At 45.5% G+C, this 23624-nt stretch overlaps 1 protein-coding gene across 6 annotated transcripts in view; it reads left to right on the forward strand.

Annotated features, from left to right (window-relative positions):
• Nucleotides 1-23624, forward strand: part of LYST (lysosomal trafficking regulator) — a 1763279-nt gene that overhangs the window by 480774 nt on the left and 1258881 nt on the right. For all 6 annotated transcript variants that reach the window (XR_012751618.1, XM_075339737.1, XM_075339736.1 and 3 more), the window contains exon 13: nucleotides 20024-20197. Coding sequence is in view for 5 of the 6 variants with exons in the window: in XM_075339737.1 (XP_075195852.1) it covers nucleotides 20024-20197 (174 nt within the window). In the remaining variant the exon portion in view is untranslated. The remainder of the gene's footprint in view (nucleotides 1-20023; nucleotides 20198-23624) is intronic.

A 23624-nucleotide genomic window follows, 5' to 3' on the forward strand; every position in this document is an offset into this window, starting at 1 on the left:
TAAGCTCCCTGTATTGCGATCTCCCCCTCTTGGTAAGCTCCCTGTACTGCGATCTCCCCCTGTTGGTAAGCTCCCTGTACTGGGATCTCCCCCTGTTGGTAAGCTCCCTGTACTGCGATCTCCCCCTGTTGGTAAGCTCCCTGTACTGCGATCTCCCCCTGTTGGTAAGCTCCCTGTACTGCGATCTCCCCCTGTTGGTAAGCTCCCTGTACTGCGATCTCCCCCTGTTGGTAAGCTCCCTGTACTGCGATCTCCCCCTGTTGGTAAGCTCCCTGTACTGCGATCTCCCCCTGTTGGTAAGCTCCCTGTACTGCGATCTGCCCCTGTTGGTAAGCTCCCTGTACTGCGATCTCCCCCTGTTGGTAAGCTCCCTGTACTGCGATCTCCCCCTGTTGGTAAGCTCCCTGTACTGCGATCTCCCCCTGTTGGTAAGCTCCCTGTACTGCGATCTCCCCCTGTTGGTACGCTCCCTGTACTGCGATCTCCCCCTGTTGGTAAGCTCCCTGTACTGCGATCTCCCCCTGTTGGTAAGCTCCCTGTACTGCGATCTCCCCATGTTGGTAAGCTCCCTGTACTGCGATCTCCCCCTGTTGGTAAGCTCCCTGTACTGCGATCTCCCCCTGTTGGTAAGCTCCCTGTATTGCGATCTTCCCCTGTTGGTAAGCTCCCTGTACTGCGATCTCCCCCTGTTGGTAAGCTCCCTGTACTGTGATCTCCCCCTGTTGGTAAGCTCCCTGTATTGCGATCTCCCCCTGTTGGTAAGCTCCCTGTATTGCGATCTCCCCCTCTTGGTAAGCTCCCTGTACTGCGATCTCCCCCTGTTGGTAAGCTCCCTGTACTGGGATCTCCCCCTGTTGGTAAGCTCCCTGTACTGCGATCTCCCCCTGTTGGTAAGCTCCCTGTACTGCGATCTCCCCCTGTTGGTAAGCTCCCTGTACTGCGATCTCCCCCTGTTGGTAAGCTCCCTGTACTGCGATCTCCCCCTGTTGGTAAGCTCCCTGTACTGCGATCTCCCCCTGTTGGTAAGCTCCCTGTACTGCGATCTCCCCCTGTTGGTAAGCTCCCTGTACTGCAATCTCCCCCTGTTGGTTAGCTCCCTGTACTGCGATCTCCCCCTGTTGGTAAGCTCCCTGTATTGCGATCTCCCCCTGTTGGTAAGCTCCCTGTATTGCGATCTCCCCCTGTTGGTAAGCTCCCTGTACTGCGATCACCCCCTGTTGGTAAGCTCCCTGTACTGCGATCTCCCCCTGTTGGTAAGCTCCCTGTACTGCGATCTCCCCCTGTTGGTAAGCTCCCTGTACTGCGATCTCCCCCTGTTGGTAAGCTCCCTGTACTGCGATCTCCCCCTGTTGGTAAGCTCCCTGTACTGCGATCTCCCCCTGTTGGTAAGCTCCCTGTATTGCGATCTCCCCCTGTTGGTAAGCTCCCTGTATTGCGATCTCCCCCTGTTGGTAAGCTCCCTGTACTGCGATCTCCCCCTGTTGGTAAGCTCCCTGTACTGGGATCTCCCCCTGTTGGTAAGCTCCCTTTACTGCGATCTCCCCCTGTTGGTAAGCTCCCTGTACTGTGATCTCCCCCTGTTGGTAAGCTCCCTGTACTGCGATCTCCCCCTGTTGGTAAGCTCCCTGTACTGCGATCTCCCCCTGTTGGTAAGCTCCCTGTACTGCGATCTCCCCCTGTTGGTAAGCTCCCTGTACTGCGAGCTGCCCCTGTTGGTAAGCTCACTGTACTGCGATCTCCCCCTGTTGGTAAGCTCCTTGTACTGCGATCTCCCCCTGTTGGTAAGCTCCCTGTAGTGCGATCTCCCCCTGTTGGTAAGCTCCCTGTATTGCGATCTCCCCCTGTTGGTAAGCTCCCTGTATTGCGATCTCCCCCTGTTGGTAAGCTCCCTGTATTGCGATCTCCCCCTGTTGGTAAGCTCTCTGTATTGCGATCTCCCCCTGTTGGTAAGCTCCCTGTATTGCGATCTCCCCCTGTTGGTAAGCTCCCTGTATTGCGATCTCCCCCTGTTGGTAAGCTCCCTGTATTGCGATCTCCCCCTGTTGGTAAGCTCACTGTACTGCGATCTCCCCCAGTTGGTAAGCTCCTTGTATTGCGATCTCGCCCCTGTTGGTATGCTCCCTGTACTGCGATCTCGCCCCTGTTGGTATGCTCCCTGTACTGCGATCTCCCCCTGTTGGTAAGCTCCCTGTATTGCGATCTCCCCCTGTTGGTACGCTCCCTGTATTGCGATCTCCCCCTGTTGGTAAGCTCCCTGTATTGCGATCTCCCCCTGTTGGTACGCTCCCTGTATTGCGATCTCCCCCTGTTGGTACGCTCCCTGTATTGCGATCTCCCCCTGTTGGTAAGCTCCCTGTACTGCGATCTCCCCCTGTTGGTAAGCTCCCTGTACTGCGATCTCCCCCTGTTGGTAAGCTCCCTGTACTGCGATCTCCCCCTGTTGGTACGCTCCCTGTATTGCGATCGCCCCCTGTTGGTAAGCTCCCTGTATTGCGATCTCCCCCTGTTGGTAAGCTCCCTGTATTGCGATCTCCCCCGGGTTGGTAAGCTCCAGTACTGTTAGCCAGTGCTGTTGTGGTTCTCTATGGCTCACTGTTTTTCTAGCCTGTGATTATCTGACTCTGGTCAGTCACTGCTGTAAGTAAAGGCTGGTAGTTGTTTTCATGTATAAGCTTGGTTCTAGCACTCAGCACTTTGTATATCAGGGAGACAGTATATGAATTACCCTGCATGTGGCCCCACATGGGGATTATATCGCCTGTCATTGTCAAATCCTGTCCTGTGTTTTATTATATTCTATACCCCATGGACCTTGTGTCTAATAAAACTTTTTATGTGCACTATAGCGTTTATTATCGCTAATTGACCATGGGATATACAGATACTTAGGCAAATTTAAAGACTTCTGTTTCTTCTTATTTGTGCATACCTATTGAAGTTGTTGCCTTTCACTCCTAATGAAGCCCATATACACTGCTCTGTTTTCCGTAATCTTGGTGTGCTGCAGGTAGTGCAGCATATTCATGAGCTCTGTATAACTGCAAGAACTGCAGCAGAGAAAATGACAGCAAACAGCTCAGTAAGTGACACATTGCTGGAATCAGTCAATGCTTTAAAGGGGTTTTCTCACATAGGAAGCTTACCCCCTATCCTTGGGATGGGGAATAACTTTCCAATCGCTGGGGGTCCGACTACCGTGGTCCCGAGTTTTTCCGAGAACCAGAACATGCAGACAGAATGGATTCCGGGAGTAAAATATTTCTGCAGCACACCAAGTAGTCCTGAAATTATAACTACTGCTGATTAAACAGTGATTTTATCAAAACTACACTAAGCAGCCCAGTAAGTGACAACACTGGAATCAGGATCTCTGCCCCTACATTATGCTGCTCTCAAATTAGGTGGCAAAAACCTGGTGACAGACATAATTCTCACTAAAGAGTAACCACCCTAACTAAGCCCAAGGCTGTGCCCAAGAATAAATAATTGCCCATCACTGAGCTCACTGCACAAAAAATGACCTCACACCGTGTCACTTATAGTATACGGCCTCCACATTCTCTCCTATAACATTTCCACTACAGTGCCCCCTCAAATGAAAACCCCCACTGTCCTCAGCACTGAATTATACCCTCCAGACCTTCCTCACTTATGAACTATGACCTCCACTGTCCCCACCTCTCCATGCAGCCCCCACTTAACTGTCCCCCTCATGATGTCCCCACTCTATAATGAACCTTCTGCTTTGCATTCTGCATACCGAGCCCTCCCAGGCTCCTAACTGAGCGCTCCCCATGCTGCCCCTTCTCCATATCAAGCCCCCTCCATACCAAGCCCAACATGGTTCCCCTTCCATACTGAGCACCCCCCATGCTTCCCCATTCTCCATACCATGCCTCCCCCCATGCTACCCCATTCTCCATACCATGCCTCTCATTCTCAATACTGCAACTCCCATTTGCTATACTGTCCACCATCCTCATTTTCCCTCCCCCCCCATTTTCCCATTCTGCTCCATCCCTCATGCTGCGCCCCCACATCATGCTCCATCCTCCATGTTGCACTCCCCATGCTTCATCCCCCATCCTCCATGTTGCACCCCCACATCATGCTTCATCCCCCCATCCTCCATGTTGCACCCCCACATCATGCTTCATCCCCCTATCATCCATGTTGCACACCCACATCATGCTCCATCCTCCATGCTGTGCCCCCACATCATGCTTCGTGCCCCCCATCCTCCATGTTGTGCCCCCACATCATGCTTCGTGCCCCCCCATCCTCCATGTTGTGCCGCGACATCATGCTTCATCCCCCCCATGTTGTGCCCCCACATCATGCTTCATCCCCCCCATGTTGTGCCCCCACATCATGCTTCATTCCCCCCCATCCTCCTTGTTGTGCCCCCACATCATGCTTCATCCCCCCATCCTCCATGTTGCGTCCCCACATCATGCTTCACCCCCCCATCCTCCATGTTGTGCCCCCACATCATGCTTCACCCCCCCATCCTCCATGTTGTGCACCCACATCATGCTTCACCCCCCCATCCTCCATGTTGTGCCCCCACATCATGCTTCATCCCCCCCATCCTCCATGTTGTGCCCCCACATCATGCTTCATCCCCGCCATCCTCCATGTTGTGCCCCCACATCATGCTTCACCCCCCATCCTCCATGTTGTGCCCCCACATGATGCTTCATCCCCCCACCATCCTCCATGTTGCGCCCCCACATCATGCTTCGTCCCCCCACCATCCTCCATGTAGCCCCCACACATCATGCTTCGTCCCCCCATCCTCCATGTTGCGCCCCCACATCATGTTCCGTCCCCCCATCCTCCATGTTGCGCCCCCACATCATGTTCCGTCCCCCCAACCTCCATGTTGTGCCCCCACATCATGTTCCATCCCCCCTCCTCCATGTTGCGCCCCCACATCATGTTTCATCCCCCCATCCTCCATGTTGCCCCCCCACATCATGTTCCATCCCCCCATCCTCCATGTTGCGCCCCCACATCATGTTCCATCCCCTCATCCTCCATGTTGCGCCCCCACATCATGTTCCATCTCCTCATCCTTTATGTTGCGCACCCCCCAGGTTGCTTGTTTGGCGCTGTCTTCGGCTGTAAAGCGCTTACCTGCGCAAGGCTGCATCTCCCGTTCTCCACGGTGGCGGTGGGGGCGGCAGGATCTGACATCTTGCTCGGTGGCGGTTCCATCTCCCGTCCTCTGCGTGGCGCTGCCTCACGCTGCTGTGACCTCTGCACAGTGAGCGCACGGCAGCACGTCGGGGCGGGGAGCTGATTCCAGCTCCTCTGACCCCGGAAGTGCCGACACGCTCACAGTTTCATTTATAGTCGCATGTTATAGACGCGACTATAAATGAGTGCGGCTCCCCCTCCCTCCTCCAAAAAGGCGCCGGATTTAATAAAGAGTTTGGAGGAGGGAGGAAGATTTTAAAAAAAAAAAATTAAAGTTTTGGTCTGGGCGCCGCCCCCCTGGAAGGCGCTGTCACAGGCACGTGCCCTCAAGTGCCTAATGGCAAATACGGCCCTGCGTCTAATCTATATATCCAATAGGTTTCTTTTTTACTGAGTATTTCCAATCTATTAGACACATCAGGATGCATGTGATCAATCAGGGTTATACTGAGGGATACATTTTTATTGTGTACAGTGTCTCGACAGCCCATGTAATAGATAACCATTTTTTATGTTATACTTATGGGAGTTTAGTCCATTATGGAGTGACTGTGTCATTCTCCCTATATATTGTTTACCACACTCACAGTCAATGAGATAAATCACATGATCTGATTGACATGTGAGGTGGTTTTACAGCACATACGATGTTTTACAAAACCTTTATAGGAGCCAGGGGAATTGTTATTAGTACACCTATCCTAATTGGACCTTAGTCTGCATGGGGCCACTATATTCTTGATGGTTGGTGCCCGTCTAAAGGTGATCCCCGGGTGAGCAGGGAAAACACCTCCTACAACGGGATCATTTAACAGAATCTCCCAATGTTTTTTCAAGATCTTCTTGATAATTCCATTATCACTGAATCTCTTATATACTCTGATATTCTTATTATAACAGGAATTTTGGATATGTAAATTAATACATGTTTTTTTCCATGGTATATATAGATCAATTAATGCAACCTCATGTCTTAGATCTGACTAGCTATCTGAGAGACTCCTCTCACCTCATTGGGATAGTGAAGGATATACCATGGAAAGAAACTTATGTATTCATAACCATGGATGTATCATCACTATATTCGAATATTCCCCATGACGTTGGTTTATTTTGTTTTTCTCAGTTTGTTAAAAATGATATAAGGATTCCAAGCGTACAGAAAGAACTCATAATTCAAAGCATGGAATTCATATTATATAACCATTTCTTCACATTCCTAGACAAACTGTACCACCAGCGCCTCGGCACAGCAATGGGGTCAAGGGTAGCACCCACTTACTCTAACCTGTTTATGGGCATTTTTGAAATGTTATATATCCAAAATTCCTGTTATAACAAGAATATCATAGTATAAAAGAGATTTATTGATGATTTGTTCCTCATTTGGGATAACAAGGAAAATAATATGGATCCCTTCCTCAACCAAATCCATCAGAATGATTGGGGATTAGTCTTTACTAGGGATGACTGAATGTATTCGCCGCGTTTCGGTATCCAACGGATAATAGGGTTTTCGAGGTATTCGCTATCTGGTAGCTAATATGGTATTCGCTCCGATAATTTTATTTTAATTTCTAGACTTCTTCGCGCCTTTTTCCAGCCAATGAACACATCTGATGTTGCTTGCCCTCACAGTAACGCCGCAGCCATCTTTGTTGTGGTATTACTGTGATTGGTTTAGCCGCACACCTTCATAGGTGCTATATAAGCCAGCAGCCATTTTGGTCAATCGGTCTCTTCCTCTCTCTTTCTTACCGATCACGGGCGTGGAGCTTTTGAAAATGCCGGCCGCACATTATTCCATCTCGTATTCCCTGCTTCCCCCGCTCACCGGCGTCTATGATTGGTTGCAGTCAGAAACGCCCCCACGCTGAGTGACAGCTGTCTTTCTGCAACCAATCACAGCCGCCGGTGGGCAGGTCTATATCGTATAGTAAAATAAATAATTTAAAACAATGATAACCAGCCGATGTAAGCACACAGCAGCGGGCCGGTATTCTCAGGCTGGGGAGGGCGAGGGCCATGGTTAGGCCCCCCCTCTTGCGGCCGAGAATGTTAGCCCGCTGCTGCCACGAGAATGACGTATCCATTAGATGCGACAGTCCCGGCGTGTCACCGGCCCTTCCCGATTGCCGTGATGCGGTGGCAATCGGGGTATTAAGGAGTTAATAGCAACCCATAGCTGCCACTAAGTCCAAGATTAGTAATGGCAGCGTCTATGACACGCCATCACTAATCTGTAAGTAAAGTAAATAAACACACACCGAAAAATCCTTTATTTGAAGTAAAACACCAAAAATACCCTCTGTCACCACTTTATTAACGCCCCAAATATCCAGGTCCGGTGTAATCCACATTGATTCAGCGACGTCTGTGAGCGAGGGCTCAATGCAGCCTCATTCCGTGAACGATGCTGCAGGGGTAACTCCAGGTCATTTCTCACGGTCGGTGATGTCAACACATTACCGCTCGTGAGAACTTCAGTCCTGCCGTACAGCACAACTCAGAGTGACGTCACTGACCGGCAGTGACCCTGCGAGAACTCAAATCCAAGCTCCCGCAAGGTCACTGCTCCATCACACATACTGTTGGGGGGAAACACATACATCACAAATAAAAGCTGTAATATCATCTATCTATCTATCTATCTATCCCTCTATCTATCCCTCTTTCTATTGTATCCTATCTATCTCTCTATCTATCTATCCCTCCATCTATGTATCCATCTATCTATCCATTATCTATCTATCCATCTATTTATCCATTATCTATCTATCCATCCATCTATCCCTCTATCTATCTAGAAAATAAAATAAATCTTTATTTTTATATAGCGCTAACATATTCCGCAGCGCTTTACATAGATCAGGAACACTGTCCCAATTGGGGCTCACAATCTAAATTCCCTATCTGTATGTCTTTGGAGTGTGCGAGGAAACCGGAGAAAACCGACGCAAACGTGGGGAGAACATACAAACTCCTTGCAGATGTTGTCCTTGGTGGGATTCGAACCCAGGACCCCAGTGCTGCAAGACTGCAGTGCTAACCTCTGAGCCACCATGCCGCCCATCTATCTATCTATCTATCTATCTATCTAATAGATAGATTGATAGATAGATACATAATGGATGGATGGATGGATGGGAGGGATGGATGGGAGGGATGGATGGGAGGGATGGATGGGAGGGATGGATGGGAGGGATGGATGGGAGGGATGGATGGGAGGGATGGATGGGAGGGATGGATGGGAGGGATGGGAGGGAGGGATGGATGGGAGGGATGGATGGGAGGGATGGATGGAGGGATAGATAGATTGATAGATACATAATGGATAGAGGGATGGATGGAGGGATAGATAGATTGATAGATACATAATGGATAGAGGGATATATTGAGGGATAGATTGAGGGATAGATGGAGGGATAGATGGAAAGATAGATAGAGGGATAGATGCATGGATGGATGCATAGATGGATGGATAGATGAATGGATTGATAAACACATAATGGATACATAGAGGGATACATAGAGGGATAGAGGGATAGATAGAGGGATAGATGGAGGGATAGATGGAGGGATAGATGGAGGGATAGATGGAGGGATAGATGGAGGGATAGATGGAGGGATAGATGGAGGGATAGATGGAGGGATAGATGGAGGGATAGATGGAGGGATAGATGGAGGGATAGATGGAGGGATAGATGGAGGGGTAGATGGAGGGGTAGATGGAGGGATAGATGGAGGGGTAGATGGAGGGGTAGATGGAGGGGTAGATGGAGGGGTAGATGGAGGGGTAAATGGAGGGGTAAATGGAGGGGTAAATGGAGGGATAGATAGATAATGAATAGATAGATGGATAGATAGACAGGCAGACCGATGTCAAGCACAAATATAATGTCCAACCTCCCTGCATATTCTAAGCTGGCACTCTTTAGTGACTTTCATGTGGCACTAAAGGGTGCCTAGCCTTGTATTTAGCCAAAAAAATAAATAATTAAAAAAAAAATCTACGTGGGGTCCCCCCCCATTTTTGGTAGCCAGATAGGGTAAAGCAGATGGCTGCAGCTTGTAGACCACAGCTGTCCGCTTTACCTTGGTTAGGGATCCAATTTGGAGGGCCCCCAGGCTCTTTTTTTTATAATTATTTATAAATAAATAATAAAAAAAATGGGGTTCCTCCAAATTGGTTCAATAGCCAAGGTAAAGTGGACAGCTGTGGTCTGGTATTCTCAGGGTGGGAAGGTCCATAGTTATTAGCCCTTCCCAGACTAAAAATAGCAGGCCGCAGCCGCCCCAGCTATAATTATAATTAGCCGCCCCAGCTGATCCCATTGCCCTGGTGCGGTGGCAAACGGGGTAATAAATAAGGTTGATACCAGATGTGTAATGTCACCTGACATCAAGCCCAGCAGTTGGTGATGTCATGGCGTCTATCAGATACCAGACATCACCAATAAAATCCGTAATAAAAATAGAAAAAAAAGACGACAAAAAAAAAAAAATATTTGAAAAAACACTCCCCAACCATTCCCTCTTTAAGCAATTTATTGCAAAGAAAAAACAAATCCCATGTAATCCATTTTGGAAGTTCCACGACGACTCTGGACCTTCTAAAATATGGAGGGCACACTCAGGAAACTTGTCCCTCATTTTCTGGGAGTGCAGACCCTCCATGTGAGGAGAGTGTGGGTGCAAAGAATCTGCACCTACCCTCCCCGGGTCACAGCAGCCGTGTGCGTGGAGCCAGCGTAGCTCACACTGAACACAGGAAGCTGAGCTGACAGCCGCACTCTGCGCATGCGCCTAGCGTTTATTGTGAAGGAGGAGGGACGCGGGGAATCAATGCTGTGAAAAGGTAGAAACACCGGGGAACACCAGGAAACACTGGGGGATTTTGGGGGGTAACTTAGCTGGACCCGGGGAGGAGTCTTCTGTCGCATGTGTCATGGCACATGCGACAGAAATCAGTGGAAGAGGGTGAATGCGGGCGGCACGCTGGTGTGCGTCCTGTCATCTTGGATGAATCGGGAGGGGGCATAAATGCAGTGAGGCACCTTCTACAGGCTGTGCCCATACTGTTTCTGCCTTTTCCCATCCATTTCAGCCTCTTCCTCAGTCACCACAGGTCACCGACATGTCCAACATGAAATTATTCTGGTTTCCCATAGACTTGCATTGGGGGTCTAATATTCACGAATACCTGAATAGCTGCGAGGTATTCGTCAGATATTTGGCGAAGCGAATAATAGGGTATTCAATCATCCCTAGTCTTTACACCTATAACTCAAAAAACGAAGTCGAATTTTTAGATCTCACGCTATATCATCACAATAATAGGATTTATACCAAAACCTTCTTCAAAAAGGTGGATAAAAATGAATATATTCGTTTTAACAGTGGAAATTATGGCAAATTGCTGAGTAATATCTCCCTCAACCAATACAAAATGATATGCAGAAACTGTACCAATAATATTCATTTTTTTTTTTCCAAAACGTTTTTTATTGATTTTTCAAATTTGTAAAAACATGACAAGTATCATTGCAAAAGAAGAACATTCGTCTGACAAAATGTGACATAGAGGTGGGTGATACCCCAATTTGGAGTTCCATGTTGCTGTTCGATTTAAGATAGTATACAGTAACATTAAACCAAAACATAGGTAATGAAATATAATATAACATATGCAATACAATTCGTTAAATCTCTGTGTCGTCCCTGAATGATTTCAATTTTGCTAGCGTGTCTTGGTATTCCCAACCGTCTCGTCTCCCCCTCCCGCCAGAGCCCCCTCCTAGGTGATTCTCAGTTTACCCAGGCTGTCCTGGATATCGCTCAGGATATACCACTCCGAGTGAACAAAAGGTGCCATCAGGTTAATTATTTCTCCCTGTGTGAATTGGCTTTCAATAAAATGTCTCCATCTCACAAAAAACTTGGCTGTCAACCCATCTTTATCCCTCTCCGCTTCTAGTTTTTCCCACTTCAGAAGGTTGTGTAGTTCGCCCACAACCTCCTTTATGGATGGGCCCTCCCTTTGAATCCAGTGTTTTAAGATGCAACGCTTAGCTATCATGGCTATGTCATGCGTTATTGCGTATTTCCTCTTTTCCTGCGTGCTCGGTCCTCCTCCTACTCCTCCCTCAAAGGAGTGGAAAATCCACACCATTAAGTCTAGTTTGCTGAAAATTCCCCATGTTGACTGGGCAAATAGTCTGACTTGGTTCCAGAACCTAGCGATTGTCTCACATTCCCATAGCCCATGCAGCATATCCGTTTTTTCTTTTTGACACTTAGGACACCACCTATCCCTACCTGGTATGTTGAAACCTATAATGGCCCTATGTAGAATTCTGAATTGAGTGTCTCTCCATCTCTCATTGGTAATGTGTTTCCGCACTTGTACCCATCCTCTCAGTATATCATCCACCACTTCTTCCCTTCCCAATTGTTTCCCCCACGCTTTTAAAGTCCGACTATCCTCCCGAGAGATAAGCACCCCCCTTAGCGATCGATAAATTTTAGAGACATTTATACTTGTTACATCACATTCCAGTAACTCATCAATCGAACTTCTGTTCAGCTCTCTTCCAACCACACCCAGGTCTCCTATTATTCCATGTTTCAATTGTTCATACTGGATGACATGTGAGCTATTAAGGTTGTACTTATCCAGCACTTCCCGACCTGTCATCCACCTCCTGTCCTCCACATTCATAACATCTATCATTCTCCTGACTCCCCTCTCTTTCCATCTAGTAAATAGCTTGTTTTCTCGTCCCAGGGGAAAATTTGGGAATGCCCAGGGGTTCAAGTACTTGGACACTTTCCATGAGAGCCCCAGTTTTTTCCTTACCGACTTCCATGTTAGCATGGTGTCTCGGAATATAATTGAGTTCCTTATGTGCCCTTCAACCCTGGATAGTGGGGAGTGCAGAATGGACGTCAGATCCCACGGTGACGCATATTTAGTTTCCATCGCATGATCTGAGTGCCTACTCGTTCCTCTCACCCAATCAATTACATGCCTCATGATACATACAAGATTATACCCTTGGACATCTGGAAAGTTTAGACCTCCCTCCTCTGCTGACTTCATCAGCGTACGCAGCTTTATTCTGGGTTTCCTTCCCCTCCACAGAAATTCTGTATACGCGGAGTTGAGCTTATTCACATCCTTTAGTTTTAGCAATAGCGGGATTGTCTGGAAGGGATACAGCAGCCTAGGAAAGCTCATCATTTTTATCAGGTGACATCTTGCCAGTAATGGAAGTGGCAGACCTTTCCATCCCTTTAATTGAACTATAATTTTCCTGATTAGCGGTCCATAATTCAAGTTATAGATTGTTTCCACCGATCTTCCTATATGCACTCCCAGGTATTTAATTGAAGATTGTGCTATAGGAATTCCACATAGACAGCCATCCCTTATTTGTCCCCCCATTGTCCCATGATGCCCCTTTAGGAACATGATCTCGCATTTTTTTTTGTTCAGTTTGAAACCGGAGAATGAGCCAAATTTTTCAATCAAGGCAAGAGTCTGTGGCAAATCCGCACCGGGGTCCCCCATATAAAGTATGATGTCATCAGCAAAAAGCGCTGTCTTTACTTCTGAACCCCTTATCTTGATTCCTTTAAAGCTATTTTGTCCCTGTAGTATTCTTGACAACGGCTCGATTGCCAGGTTGAATAAAAGAGGAGATAATGGGCAGCCCTGTCTTGTTCCCTTCATCAAAGGGAACACGTCTGATAGAAAGCCCGGAGTGTGAACCCTAGCTCCCGAGTTGGCATAAAGGTTTCTAATGTAAAGTCTCATCTTGCCTACAATCCCTATGGCCTCCATTACCCTGTCTAACCACCCCCAATTTACATTATCAAACGCTTTTTCTGCGTCAAGTGTAACTAGGGCAGGTCTAGCCCCTCCCTCAGTGAGACCCAGTCTAACCGCGTCTACCACTAGAATTGTCTTTCGGATATTGGTAACGGCATTTCTCCCCTTAATAAACCCCACCTGGTGATTCGTAATAATCCTAGGTAAGATCTCGGCCAGTCTATTAGCCATGATCTTGGACATAATTTTTAAATCCTGATTTATGAGCGATATAGGTCTATAACTAGAGGGATCATCCAGGTCCTTGGTTCCCTTGGGGAGTAATTTAATATATGCTATGTTGGAATTTTTGGGTATTTCCGCCCCTCCCAGGAAAGCATTAAAGACTGAGGTTAGATCCGGCGAGATCAGATCCTTCAGAGCCTTATAGAATTCACTATTGAAACCGTCAGGTCCCGGTGCCTTGTTGGTGTTAAGCTCCCCAATTGTTCTCGTCACCTCCTCTACTGTGATATCTGCGTTTAAGGCACTCAAATCTTCCTCCGTCAAGCTAGGCATTTGGGCTTGTCTTAGCCACTCTGCCTCATCAGTCATGTCGTTATTCCCTGACCCATATAGTTTTCTATAGTAATCTCCCAACAGTTTATTAATGTCCTTAGGATCCGTAGTCACCTCTCCCCCCTTTGTTTTCAGTTTAGAGATCACTGTCATCTTTCTGCTGCCCCTTGCCAGATTGGCCAACATCCTTCCCGCCTTGTTGCCAAACCTATGTAAGTCAACCTCCTTGTGCGACCAGAATAGTTGTTCCTTTTTTTTGGCCCATTCGTCAAATCCCTCTTTTGCCTCCAACCATCTGCCTTTTGTCATGGGAGATCTATTTGTCACATAATTTGTATATGCTACCCGTACTGCTTCACTATGGAAATTATAATTCTCATTGGTTTTCCGTTTGATCATGGCTGCGTACCCCACCAGACGGCCCCTTAGGACCGCTTTTGCCGTTTCCCAAAATATCACTGGGGACTCTCTATGTTCCTTATTGTCCTCTGCGAATTCTCCCCACCACTCCTGTAGCACCTTGTGGAAATTATCTTGCCTGAGAAGGAACGATGGGAATCTCCATATGATATCTGTACCTCTCCTGAATTTCTCTCTAATGCCCAATCTCACCGGACTATGATCAGAGATCACCATATTCTCTATCACACAATCTTGCGTTCCACTCAGTAAGTCTTGCGAGATCCAGAACTGATCAATACGTGACCAGCTATCATGAGGGTGAGAGAAGTGTGTATACTCTCTGTCATGTGGGTGAGTTAGTCTCCAGATGTCTTTCAGTCCTACGTCTTCTAATGTTACATCCCTATTGTCTAAACTCCTGCCCACATTAGCTGTCCCCTCCTCGCCCCTCCTCCTATCTTCAGCTGAGTCTGGGACAGTGTTAAAATCGCCTCCCACTATAATGTTAGCCTCCCCATCTGCTAATATGGTGGCCTTTATGTCATCATGGAATGTGATTTGTTGTGAATTTGGGCCATAGACATTATAAATACTGAGTTTACCCGCTGGACTAACGATTGTTAAGTGCTGCCACCTTCCATGGTCGTCTGCCTCATGTGCCACTACCTCATGACTGAATTGTTTATTTATTAGAATCATAGTGCCCGCTTTTCTACCTTGTGCCGCTGCCCCGTAAACGGTGCCCACCCAATGTTTCTTCATGCGGAAAAAGTCCTCCCCCCCCAAGTGGGTTTCCTGTAATAAGGCAATGTCTGTCTTTAGTCTTTTCAGATGTCTCAATATCATTGCTCGTTTGTTAGGTGATCTCAGCCCTTTAACATTCCACGTAGTTATCTGTATCATGTTAACCTGTGTATTCTGCTTTTACTACTCCCTCCCCTATGGGCCCCTGCATCAAGGAAGACGAGATGTTCGACACTAGAATCACAGTTGGTACCACAAAATCGACACTCCCTTTCCCCACCTTGCAAATATAACAAATACAACAAAAAGCATGTAACTGTAAAACATATTTTCCCTTCCGAGAAATCCACGGCGTTTCCCGCCACGTTGGTGAGCTCCCCTATTCCTAGCCAAAATATGTAGCTCCCTAATCACCCCCCAAAAAATATATGTTCTATCCCCGGACTAACTTGAATAAGCCTTTGAAAATTATGCAAAAATTAGCACAGTATGTCAAAACCTCAGCAAGATTCTCCAGTCCTACTTATCTCTGACTCCAGGTAGCCATCAGTCCGCCCAGAACAGGCCCACTTCATTTGAATTTGGATGATGTTCCTGGACAAAGGAGAAAAAGAAAAAAAGAAAAAAAAAGACCAAGGGGAGAGAAGATGGAGAAAGAAAGGAGAAGAACAAAAAAAAAAAAAAAAAAAAAAAAAGAGGGGGGGAAGAGGACCCAGACTTTGGGATGTTTTCCTCTCTTTTCTCCCTTCCCCCTCCTCCTCTCACCTCCCCAACCCTCTCTCCGTAATGCATCCTCCTCAACGCCTCTCCCTGTTTGGGAAGAGAGAAAAAAAAAAAAAAAAAAAACAGGCAAAAAAAGGAAAAACAATGAGCGAGTTCCAGTTCAGGTATCATGGTTTCTCTCCAAGGGTTGGTTCCTGTGTTCCAGGCGAGAATTATGCTGTCGACCCGGGCTTGGCCTCCTTTCCTCCCTGGTCTCGACTTGCTTTTGTCCCCCAAGACGTCCCACATCTCTTCCTGAGCTTGTGGGGGATCCTCTTCTATTATTCCCTTCTCCACTAGCTCCTTTTTCTTGCCTTTCTGACCTAGTCTTGTTGAGCTCTGCCATGAGAATGTTTTCTGCTTCTTTGTAGTCCTTGTAGTATACAAACGAGCCATTGGGGTTTCTAACTTTCAGTGTAGCAGGGTATAATAGCTGGCACTTTACTTTTTTGTTGTACAGAAATGAGCAAATTTTGGTAAATTCTTTTCTCCTTCTGGATACTTCCGCTGAATAATCCCCAAAAATTAGCAGTCTGTTGCCTTGATATTGTAGTGGACGCTTTCGTTCTCTAAAGGCCCTCAATATTTCCTCCTTATGCTTATAATCAAGGTACTTGACAATCACCTGCCTGGCTCTTATCGGGGTATTCTTGTTTGAGTTTTGGCCCTCTCCCTTATTTGCCTCCTGGTGTCTCAGTGGACCCACTCTGTGGGCTCTTTCAACTCTGAATTTCGCCTTTATGCCCAGGGCCTGCGGTAGCTCCAACTCGCATATATTATCCAACCGTCCAATCGACACAGACTCTGGCAACCCGACTATACGTAAGTTGTTTCGTCTCGATCTGTTTTCCAAATCGTCCGCTTTATCCTTCAAGTATTCATTAGATTTTGCTAGAGCTGCTATTTGTGCTTGCATAGCCAGTATTGTCTCCTCGGAGTCAGATATTCTCTGCTCTGATTCTGCCAGTCTAGAGGCATGGGCATTTATCTGTTTTTGCATATTAGCTAATGATGTTTGTATGGCTGCCTCAATAGCCACTTTAACCTCTTTTGACAAGTGTGATGTCACTTCTTCAGCCAGTTTTTTATAGTCCACATTAAGCTTTTGTGTGTACTTGTCTTGGCCTGCAGGTGGTGCTGTTTTCTTAGTTCTCTTTGTCTGGACTGGGCCACCACCTCCATCCCCCAATAGCTTGCAGGCTTGTGATGTTGGTGTAGTAGGCTGCTTTTTGTTTCCTTTGGAAGGGGTACTATGAATTCTTGCATTTGACTTCCTGTGAGTCTGAGTGGGATTAATCTCCCTGTGCTGTTTGTCAGTTTCATCCTCCAACACTGCTGTGTCTCTGAGCTGCCCTGCTTTGCCTGCATCTTCTCTCCCCTCTGCCTCCATATCTCCTTCATCCTCCCATTGCGATCCACCATCATCAGTCCCCTGCATCCACCTCTCTCCTGCTGTGTCCTCCTGTGACTCCTCGCTCATATCTTCCTTATCTCCTGTCTCCTCGCTCATATCTCCCTTATCTCTCCCCTTCCAGCTCTGTGTTTGCTTTTCTGTGTCTCTCACCATGCGTTCAGGCTCCTCCCCCATCAGGCTCGGTGCCATTATCTTATCTTCTCCTCTGTCCATATCAAAGCTTCTCCAGGCTGATTCACCGCTCCCAGAGCTTCTCAGGAGGTACCGTTCCATAGCTGTCTGCTTTAGGTAACCTCCTGTGCTGCTCTCTGTTTGGTGGCTCGTCCGGGGGGTCTGTTTTTAGTCGGTTTCTGTGAGGGGTGGCAGGAGCTTCTCCCCTAAGCTGCCACCTCAGCCAGGACAGGAACAGGAAGTCCTAATATTCATTTTAAAGAACAGTGTGCATTACTACAAACTCGATTTCTAGAATATAATATTCTACTTTTCTGAGATAATTACTTTTGGGTTTTCATTGGCTGTAAGCCATAATCATCAATATTACCAGGAAAAAACACTTGAAATAGATCATTCTGTTGGTAATGATTCAACATAATGTATGCGTTTCACTTTTTATATTGAATTACTGTAATAAATTAACTTTTTGATGATATTCTAATTTATTGAGATGTAGCTGTACTGTTGAAACCTTGAAGTTTACATACACTATCTAAAAAGACACATATGCATGTTTCTCTCACTATCTGACATTAAATCAGAATAAAACTTTCTCATATTTAGTCAATTAAGATTAGCAAAATTATTTATATTTGCCAAATGACTGAATAATGAGAGAGCGAGAGAATAAAGACCTCTCTGCTTGTAGGAGCTTACAAACTACAATGGGGTTACGAATGAATCACAGCTGTGGAGAAGAGAGAGAGTAATCTCTCCATGGCCTCCACCTGTCTATCGGTGCGTTTTTCACACTGCACTTGGATGACATCTCACATTTCACACAACCATAAACTTGTATGGGTGTGTGTGAACCAATACTCGCTACCAAACTGAGCTTGCTGCAATTCTAATTTCATGTCGATATGATAAAGCAGCTGTATGCTTACGTTGGCTATGTACCAAAATTAGAGGAACCGCATTCAGCTTTTTTTTTTTTTTTTAGCAATTTAATTAAATAAGTTGAAAAAAACGGTGTGCGTTCCCACTCCAATTTTGTTACCCAGCCATGAGAAAGCCAACAGGTGGGAGCTGATATTCTCAGGCTGGGCCCATGGTTTTTGGTGACCCAGCCTAAGAATAGCAGCCCGCAGCCACTCAGGATTGTCATATCTAGTGGATGAACTTTACCTGGATCATCCTGATTTGCTTTGGTGTGGTGGCAATCAGGGTAATAAGGGGTTAATGACAGCTCACAGCTGCCTCTAAGCCCTAGATTAGTAATGGGAAGTGTCTGAGACCCCCCCCATTTACTAATCTGTAAGTGAAAAGAAATAAACACAAACTCTAAAAAAATCCTTTGTTTGAAATAAAATAAAAAAAACACCCTCTTACACCCCTTTAATAACCCCCAAAACACCCATGTCTGAATTAATCCACATGTGATGCCACAACAATTCCAGCTCTGCTAAATCTAAAGTTACAGCATGCGGGCATAGAATATGACCGCCCGCTGTGAGCTTCAGGCAGAGATTGAGATGTACCGTTGAGCGGTGACTTCACTCAGGTCATTTGCGGTCACAGCTTGAGGTTACAACGGTCCTCCACCTGAGATCGCAGGTAATCTGACCTCAGGTGACCTTATTGAACTTAGTGGCAACTGTGAGCTGTCATTAACCCCTTATTACCCTGATTGCCACCGCACCAGGGCATTTGGAAAGACCCTGTTAAAGTTATGAGATTGTCACAGCTAATGGATTTGACAATCCTGAGTGGATGCAGGCTGCTATTTTTAAGATGGGGGGGCCCAATAACCATGGTTCTCCCCAGCCTGAGAATATCAGCCTCCAACTGTCGAGCCTTATCATGGCTGGGTATCAAAATTGGTGTGCTGCACGCCATTTTTTTTAATTTATTTATTTAAATAACTAAGAAAAAAGGCCCATGCAGTCCCACCTTATTTTGCTATAAACCCAAGATAAGTGCATGGCTGGGGGCTTCAGCCTTTTGCCATATGCTTTATCTTTGTGGATATCATATGGGGGGACCCTTCAACAATTTTTTATTTAGTTGTACACCTTGATAGGGACCTGCAGACAAGGTCTGTGATTGGTTGATCCATGCTAGAGACTCGGTAAGTATAACATGCTTGCTCCAATCCCACTATCCATTCTACCACCATCTTTAAGCGCCGGATATTTGCCCCATAGACTAATATAGAGACCAGTGACCTGCTAGATATCCTGGAATAATTCCGGGTTAGAACTGGGTTTTTTTTTTGTTTGTTTATTTTTAAATCCGGTTAGACCTGCCGGTCCCGGTTATTTGCGAGTCCGCCCATTATTATCTGCTACGTGAGCTGTACTTGGGAGTGCTCACTGTTATCTGTTAGCTTTATAGAACACTGAATTTCTAATCAAAGTTATAAAAGTTTATTACATTAGGAGGAGAAGATCATTCTATGCAGCGCTGAAGGGATTGTTTAACTGCTGCTTTGTTTATGAGGCAGTATATACCCCAGCCTCAGTCAGGATTGCCTTTTAATGAAGTAGGTGTGCATGAAAAGACTACATTCACTCTTGCATAGTTCAGGCCAGCCAAGGACCCAGGATCCCGAAGGTAGGGAAAACCGCAACTGTCGCTTCTTCTTTGATTTAGGGGAGTGACTTGAAAGCTATGAGCATTCTGATAGGCTAAAGCTGTTGTATACAGTCTGAATGCAGCATCTATGAATTGTGGGTTGTATTGGCCATCTATGCAGCCATATTTGAGCAATAAAACGTTGAATTACCAGAGGGCAGAAAAAGCAGTAAAGCTGCAATGAAGGTACAATTTTCAGTATTAAATAGCTAAGGCAATTAACATTGGTAGAACATTTTAGGCTCTTTTTTATTTTATTTTAGAAAATGATGTTAATTAATAGGTACAATTTGACAGATTAATTCATATTTTTATAGACTATGCTCAAGTACAAGTGATGAATGTAAATTAACCCCATTGGCACAAGTTGAAACTCAAGAAAACATTTTAGATTCTGGAAACTGGCAACACTTGGCGTTTACATGTAAAGAAATGTTTGAAAATAAGAACAAAGTGTGCAGTAAAATAAGTCTATGGGTCTCTGGACGGAGGTATGTTTTTCCCTTAATGCTTTTTTAATGATCTTATGCAGTCTTTAATTATTTTAGGCTTTGTGCATACGCTGAGTTATTTGGTTTTTTTTTAATGCAGATTTGGTGCAGTTTATCTTGCAGATTGTTGCCCAAATCTGCATGTCTATCCTTATACTAGCAAAGTTTATGAGAATTCTGAAGTGCTGTGCAAATGTTTCTTCTTTTTTTCCTTGCAGTTTTGAGTGCAGAAAAAATATGTAGCATGTCAATTGTTGATGCTGTTTCCTCCCTGCCAGCCATTGATTTCACAAAAAACACATGGAAGAAAACGCACCCAAAAACAAATGTGTTTTTTGATGCTTTTTCTGCCACGAGATGCGTTTTTGGTGCAAAAAATTTCTGCACAAAAAACTGTGTATACATACCCTTAGGCCCTGTGCACATGGTGCACTTTTTGGTGCAGTTTATCGTGTAGTTTGTTTTTGGTGCTGTATAAAATAAAAAGCAGCATGTTAATTGTTGGTCCATTTTTTTCCTGCATTTTTTTTAGCTTTTCAAGCCATTGAATTCACTAAAAAGCGCCCCCAAAAAATGTACCAAAACGCATCAAAAACACTCCAAAAAGCGTATACATTTTTCGGCCCCAATATGTGTTTTTTGGTGCAGAAAATTTCTATAGCGTGCAAACATGCCCTTATTAAATTTTTATTCATTCGTTTTTCAAAAATAAAACACCTTACATTAATGTTAAAGATTATGTCACAATATTATGTGTTTTTAATGTGAATATATATTATGATATATGGTATACTATATTCCTACTCGGGACACGATGCTGACAAGTTTTAAGCTGAAGGACAAGCACACAGCAATGTCTTATGCTTAACCTGGTAACCTCCTCTTGTCTTATGAAGGCAGCAGAGGTAACAGGGTTTTTTTTACATCCAGTCACAGGTAAAAGATTTCGGCTGGACTTTTTGTTTTCATGTTGAGAAACATGAATGTTATGGATGTATTAGAAATAAATATGCTAAAGCACTTTGCAAAAACTGAAGACATGAATCACCTTATTATGAACATAGATAAAAAATGTAAGGTTCTTAGCACTACATACTGAAAATGCAGTAACAAAGGCATGTTTTTTAAATAGATCTGATAACAAAAGCATGCTCATTTTACAGAAAGTATGATCACCATACATATATGGTAACAGAATGGTAACAGAATCTACTCACCATACAGATATAAAGTTATCAAAACATGCTCACTATACAGATATGGTAACAAAAGCATGCTTACTATACAGATATGGCAACATAAGCATGCTCACTATACAGATATGGTAACAGAAGCATGATAACCATACAGATATGGTAACAGAAGCATGCTCACTATACAGATATGGTAACATAAGCATGCGCACTATACAATGTAAAATATTAAGCCCCGACACACACACAAAAAAAAAAAATGGATTCTGTGAAAGTGTATTATCAGGCAAGATCTCTGTGCGACATTAAATTTCAGTCCCCTGGACCTTCTTCAGATACACACAAATTATATATCAACCCTGGTGTGGGCTTGTACAGATCTGTTGTAATCAGTTAACCTGTGGTATAAAGAATGGGAAAGACGCTCGTGGTGTATGCCATTGCAATGGCTTAATGAAGCCAATGACTTCATTAAACAGCAGTTTTCTGCCAGCAGATGCAGGTCACTGAGTTTAATGAAGTCACCTGGGGTCCGGTTACCTGTTGTTACAGGTAAAGGAATGTGGGTACCTCGAGCTGTGACTGCAGCTAAACTGAGTGATGTCATAGCTGTGGGTCAGTCAGTCTCTGCCTGAAGTGACAGGGTGTAGGCCTGTTCAGTGCCCATGCGCTGTGACTTTATGTAGCTGAGCAGGAATCACTGTGGGACCTCGTGTGGATTACGTCAAAACTGGGTGTTTGGGGTTAATAAATTAGGGGGAGAAGCTAAACTGACCTCAGATAATCTCATTAAACTCGATGACCTCACCTCAGCTGAACGGAGTTCAAAAACCTGCATTTCCTGGCAGAAAACTATGTTTTTTTTGCCAAGAGATGCAGTTTTTGTGCTGAACTTTATACACCACATTTCTGCACCAAACAAATGAAGACAGGATGCGGTAGTGATGCTATTTTTGTGACTGCAGATGCTTGTCCCCTTATAGTAATGTGCCCCATCCTTGTCACCATCCTGTAGTAATGTAACCATCCTTGTCCCCATCCTGTAGTAATGAGCCCATCATGGTCCCCTTGAGGTAATGTACTCATTCTTGTCCCCATTCTGTAGTAATGTGCCCATCCTTGTCCCTGTCTTGTTGTAATGTGCCCATCCTGTGGTAATGTGCCCATCCTGTTGTATTGAGCCCATCCATCCTTCTCCCCATCCTGTAGTAATGTACCCATCTTTGTCCTCATCCTGTAGTAATGAGCCCATCCTGGTCCCCTGGTAGTAATGCACTCATCCTAACGCCCATCCTGTAGTAATGTGCCGATTCTTGTCCCAACCTGTAATAATGTGCTTATCCTTGTTCCCATCTTGTACTAATGTGCCCATCCTTGTCCCGATCTTGTAGCAATCTGCCCATCCATGTCCCCATCTTGTAGTATTGTGCCCATTCTGTAGTAATGTGCCCATACTGTAGTAATGAGCTTTTCCTGTAGTAATGATCCTGTAGTAATGTGCCAGTCCTTGTCCCCATCCTGTAGTAATGTGCCCATTATTGTCCCCATTCGGTGGTATTGTGTCCATCGTTGTCCACATCCTGTAGTAATGTGCCCATCCTTGTCCTCGTTTTGTAGTAATGTGCCCATCCTGTAGTAATGAGCCCATTCGTGTGCCCAGCCTTGTCGCCATCCAGTAGTAATGAGCCCATCATGGTCCCCTTGATGTAATGTACTTATCCTTCTCCCCAATCTGTAGTAATGTGGGGATCCTTGTCCCATCCTGTGATAATGTGCCCATCCTTGTCCCCATCTTGTACTAATGTGCCCATCCTTGTCCCTATCTTGTAGTAATCTGCCCATCCATGTCCCCATCTTGTAGTATTGTGCCGATTCTGTAGTAATGAGCCCCTCCTGTAGTAATGAGCTCATCCTTGTCCCCCTCCTGTAGTAATGAGCCCATTATGGTCCACTGGTAGTAATGTATTCATCCTTGTCCCCATCTTGTTAGTAATGTGCTGATCCTTGTCCCCATCCTGTAATAATGTGCCCATCCTTGTCCCCATCTTGTAGTAATGTGCCGATTCTTGTCCCAACCTGTAATAATGTGCTTATCCTTGTTCCCATCTTGTACTAATGTGCCCATCCTTGTCCCGATCTTGTAGCAATCTGCCCATCCATGTCCCCATCTTGTAGTATTGTGCCCATTCTGTAGTAATGTGCCCATACTGTAGTAATGAGCTGTTCCTGTAGTA

Source organism: Anomaloglossus baeobatrachus, chromosome 3, assembly GCF_048569485.1.
Source record: "Anomaloglossus baeobatrachus isolate aAnoBae1 chromosome 3, aAnoBae1.hap1, whole genome shotgun sequence".
Lineage (NCBI taxonomy): Eukaryota > Metazoa > Chordata > Amphibia > Anura > Aromobatidae > Anomaloglossus > Anomaloglossus baeobatrachus.